This window comes from Urtica dioica, chromosome 4 (genome assembly GCF_054948205.1).
Source record: "Urtica dioica subsp. dioica isolate 48M chromosome 4, U.dioica_male_clone48M_v1_H2, whole genome shotgun sequence".
Taxonomy (NCBI): domain Eukaryota; kingdom Viridiplantae; phylum Streptophyta; class Magnoliopsida; order Rosales; family Urticaceae; genus Urtica; species Urtica dioica.
The window spans coordinates 8,504,435-8,520,888 of record NC_142759.1 but is presented as its reverse complement, the minus strand read 5'-3'; the positions used below and the strand labels follow the sequence as shown (position 1 = coordinate 8,520,888).

Below are 16,454 nucleotides of genomic sequence, written 5' to 3'. Positions count from 1 at the left end.
CTCCTCTACAACTTCTTGGAAATCTTCAAACCACTCCTTATTCGGACACATGTGGAAATCGCAGCCCGAGTCGAGGATCCACTGATCGTGGCGAGAAATACGACACACGTTCAAGACCTCACTAGTCTCAACGTCCGTTACACACGCGGTAGCCACGTTCGTCTCGTTAGTCTCGCTCCCCTTCGACTTCTTCCAAGCATAGCAATTCTTCTTTACATGTCCTGCCTTACCACAATGGTAACACTTCCTTGGTTCTCGTTCACCTGTATCAGAATCAACCATCTTCTTTTTCTTCGAAGATTTGTTAGTACTACTCGCAGTCTTATTATTCACATATAAACCAGATCCAGAACTAGACCTATTCTGATTCTTTAGCTCAAGTTCCCTAGTTTTGAGGGCAGAACAAATCTGATCAAAACTAGGCAAAGTGGTAGAATACTGAAATATGTCCTTAACAACTTGAAAAGATTCAGGAATAGAGTTCAAAATAATCATAGACATGCTGGTTTCATCTAAAGCTTGATCTGTCCCTTTCAACAATAAAGTGATTTTCAGAAATTCATCAATGTTCTCATCAATGGATTTTTGAGAATCCATTTTCCAAGAGAACAAAGAACCTTTCAGAAAAGCAAGACTAGGGGCAGATTTGTTAGAATATATCGACTCGAGTTTTACCCACAACTTGAGTGCCGTATCAGCACCATCGACCTTTCTGATAACCGTGTCGGAGAGGTTCATGAACAGCAAGTTGTACGCTTGTTCATCGACCTCAGATTTCTTTGCCTTTAATGCTTCCGGCCACTTCTCCAATTCGTTCTCTAGAGCCCAATGCGCTTTGTAGTGAGAAAGGAGAACTCTCATCTTCTTCTTCCATATATCAAAGTCGCTCTTGCCATCGAACACCGCCACATCAAGACGTGTCGAAGACATTGTACCTTGACAGAAGAAAAGATGAAAAAAGAAAAATCTTAGAGTACAAGAAACTTATAAAAGAAGTAGCTTGCACAAAGATTATAAACAAGATTACAAACTGAAACACAACAAGCTATGGACAAACTTGAGGTTTCAGACTTGTAACACAACCGAGAATATGATCTTGAATATTATTGACCAATATAAAGATCAAACAGCAGTCAAAACAGATCTATAAAAAACTTCAGAAAAGAAACAGGCACTAAACAAAAGATTTAAACAGATCGGTAAATATTGACAGTATGAGAAACAGATCACTTATATTATCAATATCAAGATTCAACAAACAAGCTTTAAAAGACAATACTCAGGAAAAACAAACTGAGCAACAAAACGACACAAAAACAGAACTGATACGCAGATTAACTGAGAAAAAAAAAAGCAACTGAAACAGTACAACAATTAAAGATGTACAACCAGAGACAAACACTAATAACAACCAAGAAAGCTTTAAACAGAGGCACAACACAGAATAACCCCGGGATTTATTTATCACAACAATAAACCCCCTTTGTTATGAAATGTCCTCCGTTCTTGAAGTTATTCACAGTCTCACAGAATTTCAGTTTCCTTCTCACGTATCACCTGCCAACAGAACACAGCACAACAACAACAATATCAAAATTCTTCAGAAAAATTATTGAAAAACAATTCTGAAAGAAAAAGTTATGTTGGGCTGTTGATTTAAGAGACCCAGAAAACTCGACTGGACTCTCACACACGGAAAGATATTACTTCTTCGTACACAGAGAAACAAAAACAGAAAAATATAACCAGATATTCAACAGCTACAAATTAGATCACCGAAGGACCACAATAAACTCGAAATGCAGTCCGTCTCAGTCCAGATCCAAAAGACTTTGAATATCCTTTCAGTTTCTCAAACCTGTACGCAAGAAGAAAACACAACACAACAGTATCAAATTCTTTCAAATAAAGAAACTAACAGAGATATTTCTGAAAGATAATGTTGGGCTGTAAGGATGAGATAACCAGAAACTCGACTGGTATCTCTAAACAACAACAAGAACACAAGAACTCTCAATCTAGGGTTTCCTCCACCTCGAACCGAATCACGGACCAGAAACTCAAACCGATCCGTGATTGTTCGAACAAGACAACAAAGAACAGAAACCCTAGTCTACCAAATCCAAAGATACCGAGTCACTGAGATCGCAAAACGAAGCTCTGATACCACTGTAGGGTTTTAACACCGTGACTGAAGTATTTTGGATGGCAAAAACGAATCAACACAGCAACGCTCACACACAATTACAGCCCTAATTATTTCCGGTTCAAGATTTTAACAAAGAACCAAATAAAGACTGAAATTAACCAAACTAACAACCTATGCAGAGAATTGAATCGATGGACACAAATGTGCAGAAAAGTAAAGAGAACACCAAGGATTATCGTGGTTCGGCGTCCAAATGCCTACTCCACGTTGAGCTCAGAGGATAAGCTCGATTCACTAATCACATAGTCTTTACAAGCACAAAATACAACAATTACAACCAGTAAAACCACGCTGAACCACACGGCCGAGAAAGCCCCAAATCTGATCGAGACCCTAGTTCTTGCTTGACTCAAACATGAGAGTCACAGGTCCGGAGACTGCTCCGCAAGACCGAGAGAAACAACACTCGTACAGAACCTTGCTGGGACTCGACGATCAAGACAACGATCGGAAGTGCTCAAGAAAAGAGAAGAACAGCGATAGGCTGCAAAGGTTTAGAGAGAGAGAGAGCTCGGTAGAGAGAGAGAGTAGATCTGTGCGAATTCCCTCATTCAGCTAGGGTTTGCTCCTTTTATATGTATGCTGATGTTGCTGCGTGGGCTTGGAGAATGGGCTTGGCCCAGATGAAAGCCCGTTGGACCTCTTCTATTCCAACAGTAACTCAACACAGTGTCACAGCCACTATCATATGATTTGGTTTCAATTTTTAATATATGCAAGATTAATTGTGCCTAATATTTTTTGAAACAATTATCAACAATCTAGTAAGTAAACAAATATTTTATTGTTTATTTGTACTTTATACACTTTGGATGTTTTTAGAATGTACTTTATAGATGTATATTGCTAAAATTTAAGTTAGATTGGGTATGAATTTGTATCAAAGAGACAACGCGTTTTATTGAATGGCTGAATTACCTACCTAGGCCTCTTATTCTTCTAAGGCAAATAAAATACATCTTTTGTTTCAATTGTTTTTAATTCAAAGTAAATGTAAGCTACAGAATTAGTTACAAGAGCTAGACTCATCCAAAACATATAACAGTCTTTAACATCTCTTTTCTAACCATAGAATTAATCATTTTAAGCAAAGTTGTAAGCCAATATTTGTGCCGATTCAATATACTAAATTACTGATATTATCAATTACATAGAGCATTTAAATTCAACAATAAAACAATTTTATTATTTTTGAGATTGAACACGTACTAAAAAAAAAAGAAGAAAAATATGTAGTGTCACCCAAATTAATTATCATTGAAGTCTCTAATCAATGAAGTTATTCGAAGAATATTGACGATAAAAATCAGCAATCGGTAACTATTGATACAATTTCATGTTATTTTCTTGTCCTAGAACTAAAGTTTAAAAATAACCGGGATCTCTCGATATCTAACTAGTATCTAGCTCAAATTTACTCTTCGATATAAAAAAAAGTGAAGTAAAGCGTTATTTAATTAATTTTTTTTAATATTAGAATATCTATTGTGTATTTCAATTTGTTATTGATTTTATTTAAAATCCTTGTTCATGACTACTTATTTGAATTGTTTTATGAAGTATATTTGGATTATAAATAACCTTTTTTCCTGCTTTATGACTTAAGTGCCAAAGTAAGAATTAATTTTCCATTTGTACCATTGATTTGGTAAGTTTTAGACTCTAAAACCTCGATGGTTTCTTTTGCTTTTGGTGGTAGTGAGAGAAAAATCAGGGTGCGGGATGAAAAAGAAATGAGAATTTTATTATCGATTTTACGGATTTGTCCTTTTATTTGGCGTCGTTTCATGATTTTCCATTAAGTATTAACCAAAAGGACGTAACGTGTTATAATTTACAAATTAAAGGTAAACGTTAAATACGTTTTTAAAATTAACAAACTAGCAATGTAACCATATTAAAACGTGGTTTTTAAGATAAAGTTCATGTTTGGTAAATTTTGTAATCTAGATATTTACTGAAATTTACGACTATGAAATATCAAATATACACTTGTGTATTTTAAATTAGTGAAAATAAAACAGTAGCCCACGTTTGAGTCCTATTAATAAGAAAGTCAACAACGTCACCAGGCTTAGTACACGCTTGAATTCAAATTTGAATATTTAAAAAGAAAATCATTAATGAATATAATATATGAAGCAAATTAAATATTGATTAAAATAAGTAATTTGTGAATTGTCAGCAAATGATCGTTAATTTTTATTTATAAATTATGCATTTTCTAAAATTTAATTAATGAATATAATACAGGAAACAAATTAAATATTGATTTAAATAAATAACTTGTGAATCGTCAGTAAATTTTTGTTAATTATTTATTTATGCATTTTTTTAAATTTTAGGGCTGTAACAAATTATAATTATTTTTATGCCTATTATAAAGATTTCTCATACGTTCAAAATAAAAAATAAAAACATAAATACTCCCTAATCAAGGAGATATATTCGTGTGCATTGAAAGAGAAAGTCGATGAAAATCAAATCTATCAAATCATAGCAATTAATTGACATACAAAACAGAAAATAAAAAAATGATGGAATAAATTCATATGACATGTAATAAATAAACAAAAATATATAGACGATTTTGACGGTCTCTCGTGGTCTCCGATTCACGGCGGATGGAGATGAGGCGATTATGGTGAATCTGGGTGGTCGCGCAGATTTTTGGTCTCGCGCGAAATAGAGAGCACGATGGTCTAGTGGTTTGCGCCGATGGTGGACGTAGAGAGCAGCGAGCGGTGGTCTACGCCGATGGTGGTAGGAGTGAAAAGAGAGAAGTGGGGGTGGTCGTGGTCGGAGTGACGAGAGAGAGAGAGAGAGAGAGAGAGAGAGAGAGAGAGAGAGAGAGAGAGATCTGATTGTGAAATGTTGGCTACAACGCGTAATAAAACTTCAATATTTAGCGGTGGTCAAACATTAGCTACACATGATATTCAATCGACTTTCAAACAAAAGATAAATATGTAATTTGTTAAATAATTAATAAAAGTCACGTCATCAATTGTGATTATGTTTGAAACTTACAGAAATGTTGGCTAGATTGCAATTTGCACGTTTCAAGTGTTGTAGTCCGTGTAATTTTTCTTTAAAAATCAAGGGGCATTTTGTTAATGGTCTAAGAGTTTAAGAGGGAATTTTGTAATTAATTTTAAAATAATGAATTAATCTCATTTTTACCCCATGGACTCGTACCTCGGCTACATTTCACCTTCTGGACTCAGAAATGTTGCATAACTAATCTCAGAACTTAGACACGTGTTACAACTTGCCAATTCCGTCAGTATTTGGACGTTAAGTTTAACGTTTTGATGACGTGGCAATATTTTAAAGGGTATATGGGTATTTTATATTATTCTAAATACTTTTAATATTTAAATATTGTTAGCAGATTAAATATTTAAATAATTTCTATTATTCTCTCTCTCATCTCTCTCTCTTTCCTTTCTTCTTCTTTTATTCTCTGATCTAAAATCCCCTAAAATCCAAATACACGAACAATCCAAATACGTGTATGCTAATACGAAGTGAATGGGTTGTTATATTTGATTAATTTTTTTCCCTTTCAACATGTGAATCATTAATAATGTAAGTCCAATTTTTTTTTTTTTCCGTTTCTGTTGCATTTTGATCCGAAATAAGAGAAAACCCATTAATATTCTATAGAGACAGTCTGGGGTTTCTTTGATCTCAGATGAAAATGTATTGTTTGGAAACTGCAAAAATGAGGGACAACACTGGGCTTGAGCTTGTATATATTTTTTTGAGAAATGGACGGACTTATTATTAGAATTTGATAACTCATTTTCAATAATCGACTAAAAAGATAATTTGGCCAATTTTAATTTTATTAGTCAATCTAGAGTGCAAATTCGTTTTTCTCCTCCTTTTTTTTTTCTGTCTCTCTCTTTCCTTTCACTCTCTCTGTCCGTCTCAGTCTCCGTCTCTTTCCTAAATATTTGCTTCAGAGACGCATCTCAAACCCAATCCCACAATCTATTTTTATCCTCCACCAGCTCTCTCTGAGCATCTCTGTATTGTCGAACAGCCTCGCCCCGTGGCCCGGCGCTCCCACCGCCTTAATCACCAGCCACCACGGAACCCTCTTCGCATAGAACGCCCTGTAATTCTCCCCCAGAAACCTGAGTCACCCCAACCAATTGATCAATCGACCAATCACTTCAAATCAACGAACACTAACTCGAAATCTCATTATTACCTCCATCGAGTACGATCCCGACATTCAATTTCTCGAAAGCTTCGGACTCCACAAACTTCTCGACACCGTCGTGTCCGCCAATCTCCTCGTCGGGGACGAAGGAGAGGTGCACCGATCGAACGGGTCGGAACCCGGTTCCTTTGAGCTGGCGAATCGCCTCGAGGTATTGCATACCTACGTTGTTCATGTCATGCGAGCCTCTCGCGAAGATTTTGCCGTGCGGGTCGAGGTTCGCCGAGAACGGAGGGTGGGCCCACTTTTCGTGCGGGTCGTGATTAAATAATTAAACATTTAAGATTGTTTGGTGAAATTGATTTGTGATTGACGTTGTTTGGGCTCGGCTTGCACTGTTTTGAACTCAAAATTTTGGATTGATTGTGTTTGGAACCCTTGTTTAGTCTGGTCGTGCGTTTGAGATGATACTTTAGGGTTGCTGTTAGTCTTTTATCCTTTTGTTTTTTCCGAAAATTATTGCTCATGTGGCTTGAAGTTGAAACTTGTACTGAATATGATTGTCCAAACACGCGAACTAGGAAAGAAAAAAATGCAGAGAAGAAAAGAAGTAGAAGAAAGGAAAGAGAGAGAGAGAGAGGAGAGAGAGAATAATAGAAATATTTAATATCCGATAACAATATTTAAATATTAAAAGTATTTAGAATAATAGAAAATACTCTTATACCCTTTAAAATATTGTCACGTCATCAAAAAGTTAAACTTAACGTCCAAATACCGACGGAAGTGACAAGTTGTAACACGTGTCTAAGTTCTGAGATTAGTTCTGCAACATTTCCGAATCCAGGGATGAAATGTAACCGAGGTACGAGTTCAGGGGGTAAAAATGAGATTAATTCTAAAATAAATAAAAACTGAAGCGGTAAAAATAATAATAAATACTAGTAAAAGAAAATGGCATCAACGTAATAAAGAGGAATAAAAGGCCCAATCGTGAAGGAGCAGTTGATATAAACCCGACAAGAGTCCCACTTTCCCTTCTATCTTCTCTGACAGTCGCCCCTACGCAGCGACTGTTGTGTTTCGGTTCTTCGACTTCGATTCACGATTTCACATTTCAGCCATGGCGAACCCTAAACTCTCGTCCTTCTTCACCGTCGTCGCATCTCTCCTTGTCGCCCAATGCCTGTCGAAGAAGACCTACATTGTCCACATGAAAGACCAGGACATGCCTTTGTCTTTCCAGACCCACCGCGACTGGTACTCCTCGAGTCTCCACTCCGTCTCCGCCGAGTCCCAGCAAGACGATGGGTTTCAAGATTCGCTTCTCTACACCTACGAGGACTCCTTCCCCGGCTTCGCGGCTTCGCTTGAGCCGGAGCAAGCCGAGCTTCTCCGCGGATCCGACTCCGTCCTCGGCGTCTACGAGGACACCGTCTACCAGCTCCACACCACCCGATCGCCGGAGTTTCTGGGCCTGGAAGTCGACGGCGGCTACAGCGCCGACCACGACGCGGAGCCGGCGGCGCACGACGTCATCATCGGGGTGCTCGACACCGGAGTGTGGCCGCAGTCGAGGAGCTTCGACGACGCCGGGATGCCGGAGATCCCGAAGAGGTGGAAAGGGGAGTGCGAGGCCGGCCCGGACTTCTCCGCCAAGCTCTGCAACAAAAAGCTCATCGGCGCCAGAAGCTTCTCGAAGGGCTTCCAGATGGCCTCCGGCGCCGGAAATGGAGGAGGCAGGAGAGAGGAGGCGCTATCCCCGCGCGACGTCGACGGCCACGGTACGCACACCGCCAGCACCGCGGCGGGGGCGCGTGCGGCCAACGCCAGCCTCCTCGGCTACGCCAGCGGCACGGCGCGCGGGATGGCCACGCGCGCGCGCGTCGCCGCCTACAAGGTGTGCTGGTCCACCGGCTGCTTCGGCTCAGACATCCTCGCCGGGATGGACCGCGCAATCTCCGACGGCGTCGACGTCCTCTCCATGTCCCTCGGCGGCGGATCGGCGCCGTACTACAAGGACACCATCGCCATCGGCGCCTTCGCCGCCGTCGCAAAAGGAATCTTCGTCTCCTGCTCCGCCGGAAACAGCGGGCCCACCCGCGCCTCGCTCGCCAACGTGGCCCCCTGGATCATGACCGTCGGCGCCGGCACCCTCGACCGCAACTTCCCCGCCTTCGCCTCTCTCGGCGACAAGACGAAATTCTCCGGCGAGTCTCTCTACAGCGGGTCCGGGATGGGATCGGCCGCCGTGGGACTAGTCTACACCAAAGGCTCGAATGCGACCGGGAATCTTTGCATGCCGGGGTCGCTGGGCCCGGAAGTGCGCGGGAAAGTGGTCCTGTGCGACCGCGGTGTGAACGCTCGAGTCGAGAAAGGCGCGGTGGTGAGGGACGCCGGCGGCGTGGGGATGATCTTGGCCAACACGGCGGCCAGCGGGGAGGAGCTCGTCGCCGACAGCCACCTCCTTCCCGCGGTGGCGGTCGGAAGAAGGGTCGGCGACCGCATCAGGGACTACGTCAGGTCCACCGCCAATCCCACGGCCGTCATCAGCTTCGGCGGGACCGTGCTCAACGTCAGGCCGTCGCCGATCGTGGCAGCGTTCAGCTCCCGGGGACCCAATCTCGTGACACCGGAGATCCTGAAGCCGGACGTGATCGGTCCCGGTGTCAACATCCTCGCCGCGTGGTCCGAGGCCATCGGCCCCACCGGCCTCCAGAAGGACACCAGAAAGACTCAGTTCAACATCATGTCAGGTAACAACAACGCTTCTTAACGGCTATATCTTATTATTAACCGTGAATCAATCAAACGACCATCTTATTTTCCACTGGATTTGATACAGAGTTAGTTTGGTTGCTCAAGTACAGCACCAATATCATGGGCCTGCCTAACTTCACATGTCCTCCTCATGTTCTGTAATTTTTTTAGAATTACACCCAAATAGGATTAAACAAGGTGGTTACTCCACGTTACAAATTAGACAACTTTAGGAATGTTTACTTATAAACAAGTAACTAATAGTGTCAATTTTGTCACTATTACATGTTTGTAACTAAACAACTCTTAGATCCATCTACTTTGAAAAAAAAAAAGTAGTAATATGTAACACCCCACGTACTTACTCTTACTAGTGTCCAAACCCCTAATTTTTTTTAGCAAGTTAGGCGTTTTCCTTATTTTTTATTATTTTTTTTTTTTTTTTGAGAAGTCGAAAAAAGAATGAATGAAAAATGGTTGATCATTGATGATGATGGCAGGGACGTCGATGTCTTGTCCGCACATAAGCGGGCTGGCGGCGCTGCTGAAGTCGGCCCACCCGGAGTGGAGCCCGAGCGCGATAAAGTCGGCCCTCATGACCACCGCCTACGTCCTCGACAACACCAAGTCCCCTCTCAAGGACGCGGAGGGCGGGGCCGTCTCCAACGCGTGGGCCCACGGGGCCGGCCACGTGGACCCCAAGAGAGCCCTCTCCCCGGGCCTCGTCTACGACATCTCCGTCGACGAGTACGTCCGCTTCCTGTGCACCCTCGACTACACCCCCGCCCAAGTCCAGGCCATCGTCAAGCGCCGCAACTTCACCTGCGGCGGGACGAAGAGTAAGAAGAACAAGTTCTCCGACCCGGGCGCCCTAAACTACCCCTCCTTCTCCGTCGTCTTCGGGGGCAAAAGGGTCGTTCGCTACACGCGCCGTCTCACCAACGTGGGGGCCGCGGCGTCCGTCTACGACGTGGCGGTGGACGCCCCTCGGGGAGTGAAGGTCACCGTGAAGCCCGCCAGGCTGGCGTACAAGCGAGCCGGGCAGAGGCTGAGGTACACCGTAACGTTCGTGGCCGCTCGCGACGCCGCTGCCAAGTCGGCGTTCGGCTCCATTACGTGGAGCAACGCCGAGCATCAGGTCCGGAGCCCGGTCGCTTTCGGCTGGACTCAACTGAGGCAGTGATTATAATTAAAAAAAAAAAAAAAAAAAAAGATTGTAATTCTGATGTGTGTTGTGAGGTGGGGTGAAAAAAGTTTCTTAATTTTTTTTTGTTAAAGAAAGGAACATGAGAAAATAATTTTTTTTTTCGTCTAGAAATGACATGTCATCCACTAAATTGCTATTTATGGTTAGTAATCACAATGGTTGTTCGTGAAATATAGCTGTCGCATTAAGGGAGTATTATGGTGGCCGTGGTGGAGTTATAATCTATAAAGTGCGAACGGAAAGAAAATTCCAAATCTATTATTGTTTTTGTTGAATTAGACCCATGATTGTCTCCGCCATTCAATGGAATGCATTCAGATTTTTTTTTAAAAGTTGCCCATATTTGTTTGTATACCCCGAGACGAGAGTGGGAGTCTTTTGAGGCCAACGGGCAAAAGAATGTAAAATTTTCAAATAAATAATATCATGTAATTGTTATTTATTTATATATTAATAAATTGATTAGATAGAATCATAGAATGGAGAACAACCCACTAAAGGACCTATCGATACAATCGGCTGAGTGTTTACTTCAAACATGTGTGGAGTGAGAACAATACCCCATAAATAATGTAGCAACAATATTCTTAAAGAGTTACGAGCAAACTCAATCAACCAAAACCAATTAAATTACAAACACAACACAACACAACACAAATACAAACAATTTACTAATACTAATATTGAGAAAAGTCATGGCTAGAAGTTAGAACCCCCGCAATTTAAATCGCCCAAGGAGTTGTCACACCACTACATCCAAGATTTTATTAGACCAACTACCGAACCGCTTTAGTCCAAGGTTAAAATTTAATATAAGAATATTCGTTATTCCATTATTTTAAACAAGTATCAAGTTTTCAAACCAGTTTTAGCCTCTAGGTATTCGGTCATCCGATTCTTAAAATTTAACATCCAAATTTAAACATTACTTTAAAAAAAATAAAGATTAGTTAACTATAAAGGAATAGGATATGATCAAAATGAATTGAATACAATCGTACGTAGAGACACAAAGGTGTCACAAACAACAATGCATATCAACGATATAAAACATAACAATATAAATAATTTAGCAACAATCAATAAAATTACATTGTTTATTGAAAGGTTTTTTTTAAATCAACAATAATGTATACAAATCCACAATAAAGAAACAAAAATTAAGAACTGATAAGGAGTTTCACGGAGAGTGATAGACTAACTTATGAAAATAAAATAGTAAATTATAAATTTGTTTAAATAATCGATAGCCGGTTTCATGGTCATTCAAAAATGATAACCGTCTACTTGATGAGTAACCAAATCAAAATTTTACAATTTCATGGCGCGAAACTGAAATTCGATTCCTGGTCGGTTTAGTTATTGATTAGATCAATTTTTTTTGTAAATTTTTATAGACCCCTATATATCAGTTGTCGGCCGTCCTTATGGTCTTCTCCGACACGCATTATGGCTACTCCTTATCAAATGAATGAGCTTTGACGTACAAGGGTTTCCGTCCTTACAAACAACTTCAAGGAGAAGAAGAAATGACGCGTCAAATTGTATGTCATCTTCTGCATTGCTTAAAATAAAGTCGCTTAGAAATGAAAATACATGTTTTTAATTTTTATATTTACTTTAATTCTAATTTCAAACTATACAAAAATAGGCATAGTTATAATTTTATGTAAATTCCGTAAGTCTAGTATTTTTTGGGGAAATTACAAAAAATAACTATGCAAGTGTAATATTCTTAAAATATGAGCTATTTTGAATCTTTTCAAAATTAGCATTTTTTTTTAAACGGTAAACAGTTATTTTCCTAACAAATGAAATTGTAAATAGTAAATAAATAAAGTTAAATAAAAATAATCAAATTTTAAATAAGGACCATAGATATCAAGAAGAAAAGAAAAAAAAAATCACTATGTACAACTTAAAATACGCTATTTTTACAACACAAACTTATTATTGAAATAAGGTACAATTACAAACAATTTCCATGTATTTTTGATGCATGTCAAGATGGTCCATTATTTGGGCTTTCTATTCTTTTTGGGCTGGTGATACACGAAACGATGAATAAGATGATAATTGAATGGAAGGGACATTTCACTTATAATTACATTTCCATTTTCCTACTTTTTTCAAAAATTTATCAAACTACGACTAGTAAAAAAAAAAAAAAAATCTCGATGGGCTGAGCGGGAAAACAAAAAGAAAGAGAAAAAATAAGAGATTTTATTGGGGAATATTATAGGTTGGTAATTAGTATGATGGTATAATAGGTAGAATTTTGTGTATTTCTCATTTGACTTTTTTTTTACCGGTCCAAGTTTGGTACATTTTTTAAAAAAATAGGAAAATGAAAATTGACACTACTTTTGGCAATTTTCTTAGTTATTTTACCACGGTAGAAAGCACAGTCGCATAACAGTAGTGGTATTGGCTGTCACAACTTACGGTGGTGTGATCACTGATCAGTCCAAATTATAATTGTCGCAACATCTGTTATTCAAGCTTACGTTTTGGGCATTAACAGAAAAGAAAATCCAAGTATATCTTTTTCACAATCTCATTCATGCTTTTTCCTCTTACTTCTGTTTTCTGGTCTTACAAACATTTGAGCAGAGGTGAATGTTACAGTTTGTTCCATTTGTTGCTGCAATGTCTAAAAAAACCAACTGTTTTCAAAAACTCGCAATAGACAGCTTCCTGGAGCAGAAACAGGGCTTCCATATATGGGATGTATGGTCACATGAAATATCTGTACCATACGAATTTGGGCTCTGCGTTTCTGCGTTCGAAAAAACAGCACTCACCACAAATGGAATCACTCTCTCGACCATGGGCCTGTCGTTTCGCTCTGGGTTTTCTCTTTTCCATTTCTTTTTTCATATTCAACTCAACCCATCAAAAGCCTGCCAATTTGGCGATCTGAAACAAAGGATCAATAATGAATTCTGGGCGTGTAGGACCACGATTGTGAATTATGGGGGCGCCAGAGCCAGAAGAGAATTATTGAACGATAAACCCAAAAACCTATCCGTGTCAGGTCGCCTGTTGCTAAACATGAAAAGTCCTAACAATCTGTTCTTTCAATATATATATATGCATAGATAATTTTCAAAACCACGCCCAATTAAAATGTTGTTTTGGCAACAGAAACTTCAATTCCAAGCCACATCCTTCCTAATCCTGATTGCTGTGTCCAGAATCCAGACAGTCCAGTCTTGTCACGCCATAATTAAGCTACCCCATAAGCTTTTTTAAGCTTTGTCAATTAGCAATCTATGATAACGCCAAAAATTTGCAACTTGCTTAAATCAATTTAATCAGCTGTTCATTTTTATTTATTTATTTATTAATACTGCAAGATTACCTAGTATTTGCAAATGACTTGTGATAGAAGAGCAGCACAAATAGCTAGGGTTGGTTACACAGCAGGTCTGTTATAATTTTTTTTTTTTTTTTTTTTTTGTACATTAAAAGAAAAGAGTGTTGTTTGTTTGTTGTACCTATAAACATGTAGGAGGGCAAAAGCAAGAGCACTTGCACTTGCATTTGCAGGAAGAGCAATCCGGGCACAAACAGCTCGGCACAGAGCAGCAATTTCGACCGCACGATCGTGTTTTACAGCAATCGGACGGTGGGCACGAGCACCGCCACTTCGGAAGCGCACAGCAGCTGAAACACGATGACGACGAGCAAGATGGGCAGCTCGGGCAGGTACAGCAATCACAGCTCGGGCAGCTCGGGCAGGTACAGCAATCACAGCTCGGGCACTTGCATTGCGGCGTTTCTCGGCAAACGGAGCAGCACTTTGAGTAACAGCAGCAGCAAATCCACGACAAGTTTAGGCATCGGATTCGGCTGTAACAACATAGGGACATTTTTGTCACTTTACACTACTTATCCGCTGGGATTCGTGTTAGATTAATTTCACGAGATATATATATACCAGAGCCATTTCAAGAACCGGCATGAACGGCGCTTCTTACGGTTTCTGCTTAAGAGGGGAGATCAAATGTTAAAAGAAATAAAAAAAAGAAAGGTTTTTTTAGTATGAGCTGGCGAAATGTTAGTGTTGAGAATCCACCCGAAACTGTGTACTTACGTGGGTATTATAGGATCGGGTTTTGACACCACAAATTCGGTGATTCTGCAAAAGTTTTAAGCTTCACAAATCAGTTAAGCTACGAGTTGGCTAAAAATGGAAATGTGAAAATAAATAAATAAATGCACAGATATAATTGCCGGCGGTGACGAACATACTCTTTGCAGCATCTCGAAGCGGGTTGAATTCGCTCTGCCGATTTTAATTCCTCCTGTTCAAGGGTTAATTGATTATTGATCTTTTAGATAAGTACTTTTTCTGCAAACCATTTTAATAAATTCCTGTTCTTATGATCATTCAGTCCCAAGAACCTGATGGGGGGAAATTAATTCAAAGCTACTCAATTTCTTCAGATACTCTTAATGGAATCTCTAAACACAGATCATTCGCTTCAAGGAATGGTCTGAGAGTCCTAATTACTCAATCAAACAGAGCGGCAGTGTGTTGAGCTACTCTTCTCTTTGGTTACTAAATATATAATTTCTCATAACCAGAAGACTCTTTTTAAGGGAAAAAGTTAGGGCCATAAAAATATATAAAAGACTTCGAACAAAATCTATCTCCGCAAGAGTTCAGACACAAAGCTGAAACCTTGAGAAACCAATTCAATCGCTGAGATAGTTTATAGAAAACAAAATTCTTGATACTAACGCAGCACTTTACGAAGACCTTGTTTCGCACAAAAAATAAAATAAAATAAAAACAGAATCTCGGAATTGTCACTACTAGGCAAGCCGAAAAATAATAAAATAGACTGTTCGGAGTAATAATAATGAAAAAATAAAATAAACACCATGCGTTAATACACTCGAGCATAATACAATAAAGAAAAGAGAAAAATGAAAAATGGAAGCACAAACCTGAAGAAAACCAATCTCTCTCTCAAGCATCTGAACTTTAGCCATTTCTCGACGCTTTCCATACAAATCCGGGTACGCCGGCGGCGACTTTGGACGCGGTGGAGGAAGGGACGGAACGGTCGCCGAACGCTCCGGCACCGTCGGACCATTACTACTATCGCCGCCGCCACCAGCCATTATTTATTATTTATTTAAAAACTTGCAAGAAAAAAGTTTGTTTCTTTTTGTTCTTTAGAGAGTAGCGAGTGAGACTGAGAGTATGAGAGATGTTACAAATGAAATGGGCATAACAGGCAAGGCAAGGAAAAATGAGACTTAAGTTAAGCAAGAGCAATAGTACTATGCAGTTATGTTAATAAAAACAGGGAGAGAGAGAGAGAGAGAGAGAGAGACTTTGCAGAGAGTGGTAATAGTATTCTATAGAGACTAGAGAGTGGTAATAGTATTCTGTGCGGCAAATTATGTTAGGTGTGTCATGTGTGTGTGAATTTCTCTCTCTCTCTCTCTCTCTCTCCCTCTCTCCAATGCGTGTTCGGTTCGGTTTATGATTGTGAATATACATAGATTATATATACATGCTATGGTATAGTACTATGATTACTGTTCCCAATATTAGATGTCAGTTTTAATCTTTTTATACACATTAATAATTCAATATTTTTATCAATTTTTATGCAATATGTTAATATCTCAATATTCTCGTTCAAAAAAAAATATCTCAATATATTTTTTACTCTTTACACATTAAATATTAATTTATAAAATTTTCTTTTCATACATAAATACACTAAACTTCAACAATCAATTATAAAATATTAAAAACAAAAATCAACAATCTTCTGCCCCTAATATTCATTCTCTTTATCTTTTTAAAACACACTAGAAAATCGAAGATTCATAAAAAAAACGATCATGTCACCACTCGTTATTTACACGGATTGTTAGTGCTCGTTAAATTTTCTCGCAATTCATCCACAAAATTGTTTCTTTTTACTAATTGACTTTGTCAACTTTTCATTCTTCTTCGAGTTTTTTTAAGCTAAAAGCACTTTATTCTAAAATTATTTTTATGTGTATTTTATAGTTTTTTTTAAATATACTTTTTTGTTAATTGTTTTACATCCATTGATGTGGAGATTGATTTA

The 16,454-nt window shown here is 39.2% G+C and overlaps 2 protein-coding genes across 2 annotated transcripts; one reads left to right on the top strand and one right to left on the bottom strand.

The window, feature by feature from the left end:
• The first annotated feature begins 7,399 nt into the window (after positions 1–7,399).
• LOC149400072 (Subtilase family protein) lies at positions 7,400–10,355 on the top strand. The gene is made up of 2 exons (XM_089611610.1): positions 7,400–9,139; positions 9,644–10,355. The coding sequence occupies exons 1-2, from the start codon at positions 7,507–7,509 to the stop codon at positions 10,324–10,326; spliced, it is 2,316 nt and encodes a 771-aa protein (XP_089467736.1). The 5' UTR covers positions 7,400–7,506; the 3' UTR covers positions 10,327–10,355.
• A 2,536-nt stretch (positions 10,356–12,891) lies between these two features.
• AGG3 (guanine nucleotide-binding protein subunit gamma) lies at positions 12,892–15,847 on the bottom strand. The gene is made up of 6 exons (XM_089611158.1): positions 15,310–15,847; positions 14,608–14,660; positions 14,450–14,494; positions 14,294–14,338; positions 13,851–14,205; positions 12,892–13,269 (listed from the first exon to the last, which is right to left on the bottom strand). The coding sequence occupies exons 1-5, from the start codon at positions 15,484–15,486 to the stop codon at positions 13,851–13,853; spliced, it is 675 nt and encodes a 224-aa protein (XP_089467284.1). The 5' UTR covers positions 15,487–15,847; the 3' UTR covers positions 12,892–13,269.
• Between the last annotated feature and the right edge of the window lie 607 nt (positions 15,848–16,454).

What these genes read in the sequence shown, in the direction of transcription:
- LOC149400072 (XM_089611610.1), top strand. Translation starts at nt 7,507, where the DNA reads ATGGCGAACCCTAAACTCTCGTCCTTCTTCACCGTCGTCGCATCTCTC. An exon ending in TCAGTTCAACATCATGTCAG is followed by an intron (nt 9,140 to 9,643) that starts GTAACAACAACG and finishes TGATGATGGCAG; the next exon opens with GGACGTCGATGTCTTGTCCG.
- AGG3 (XM_089611158.1), bottom strand. Translation starts at nt 15,486, where the DNA reads ATGGCTGGTGGCGGCGGCGATAGTAGTAATGGTCCGACGGTGCCGGAG. An exon ending in GCTTCGAGATGCTGCAAAGA is followed by an intron (nt 14,495 to 14,607) that starts GTATGTTCGTCA and finishes AAACTTTTGCAG; the next exon opens with AATCACCGAATTTGTGGTGT. An exon ending in CGGTTCTTGAAATGGCTCTG is followed by an intron (nt 14,206 to 14,293) that starts GTATATATATAT and finishes ATGTTGTTACAG; the next exon opens with CCGAATCCGATGCCTAAACT.